At 58.4% G+C, this 209-nt stretch overlaps 1 protein-coding gene across 3 annotated transcripts in view; it reads left to right on the top strand.

Annotated features, from left to right (window-relative positions):
- LOC119593158 (15-hydroxyprostaglandin dehydrogenase [NAD(+)]-like) overlaps nt 1-209 on the top strand; it is a 25395-nt gene that overhangs the window by 24776 nt on the left and 410 nt on the right. For all 3 annotated transcript variants that reach the window (XM_037942125.1, XM_037942124.1, XM_037942123.1), the window contains one exon: nt 41-147. In XM_037942125.1, coding sequence (XP_037798053.1) covers nt 41-147 — 107 coding nt within the window. The remainder of the gene's footprint in view (nt 1-40; nt 148-209) is intronic.

The raw sequence follows: 209 nt of genomic DNA, 5'->3' as shown, positions 1-209 counted from the left end.
GTTAGCGACAAAAGCGATGCTCATCGAGGTCGATCCGCAGGGGCGTGGGACGCGGCTGTCGAGCAGTTCGGGCCCGTGACGCTGCTCGTCAACAACGCCGGCCTCGGCAACGAACAGAACTGGCAGCTCACACTCAACGTCAATATTGTGAGTACTCGCACGAGGAACGGCGAGGGCACTCTTGCATTTCATTCTCCTGACATTCTGTG

Source organism: Penaeus monodon, chromosome 31, assembly GCF_015228065.2.
Source record: "Penaeus monodon isolate SGIC_2016 chromosome 31, NSTDA_Pmon_1, whole genome shotgun sequence".
NCBI lineage: Eukaryota > Metazoa > Arthropoda > Malacostraca > Decapoda > Penaeidae > Penaeus > Penaeus monodon.
The sequence above is the reverse complement of the archived record's forward strand: the minus strand, read 5'-3'. Positions and strand labels throughout refer to the sequence as shown.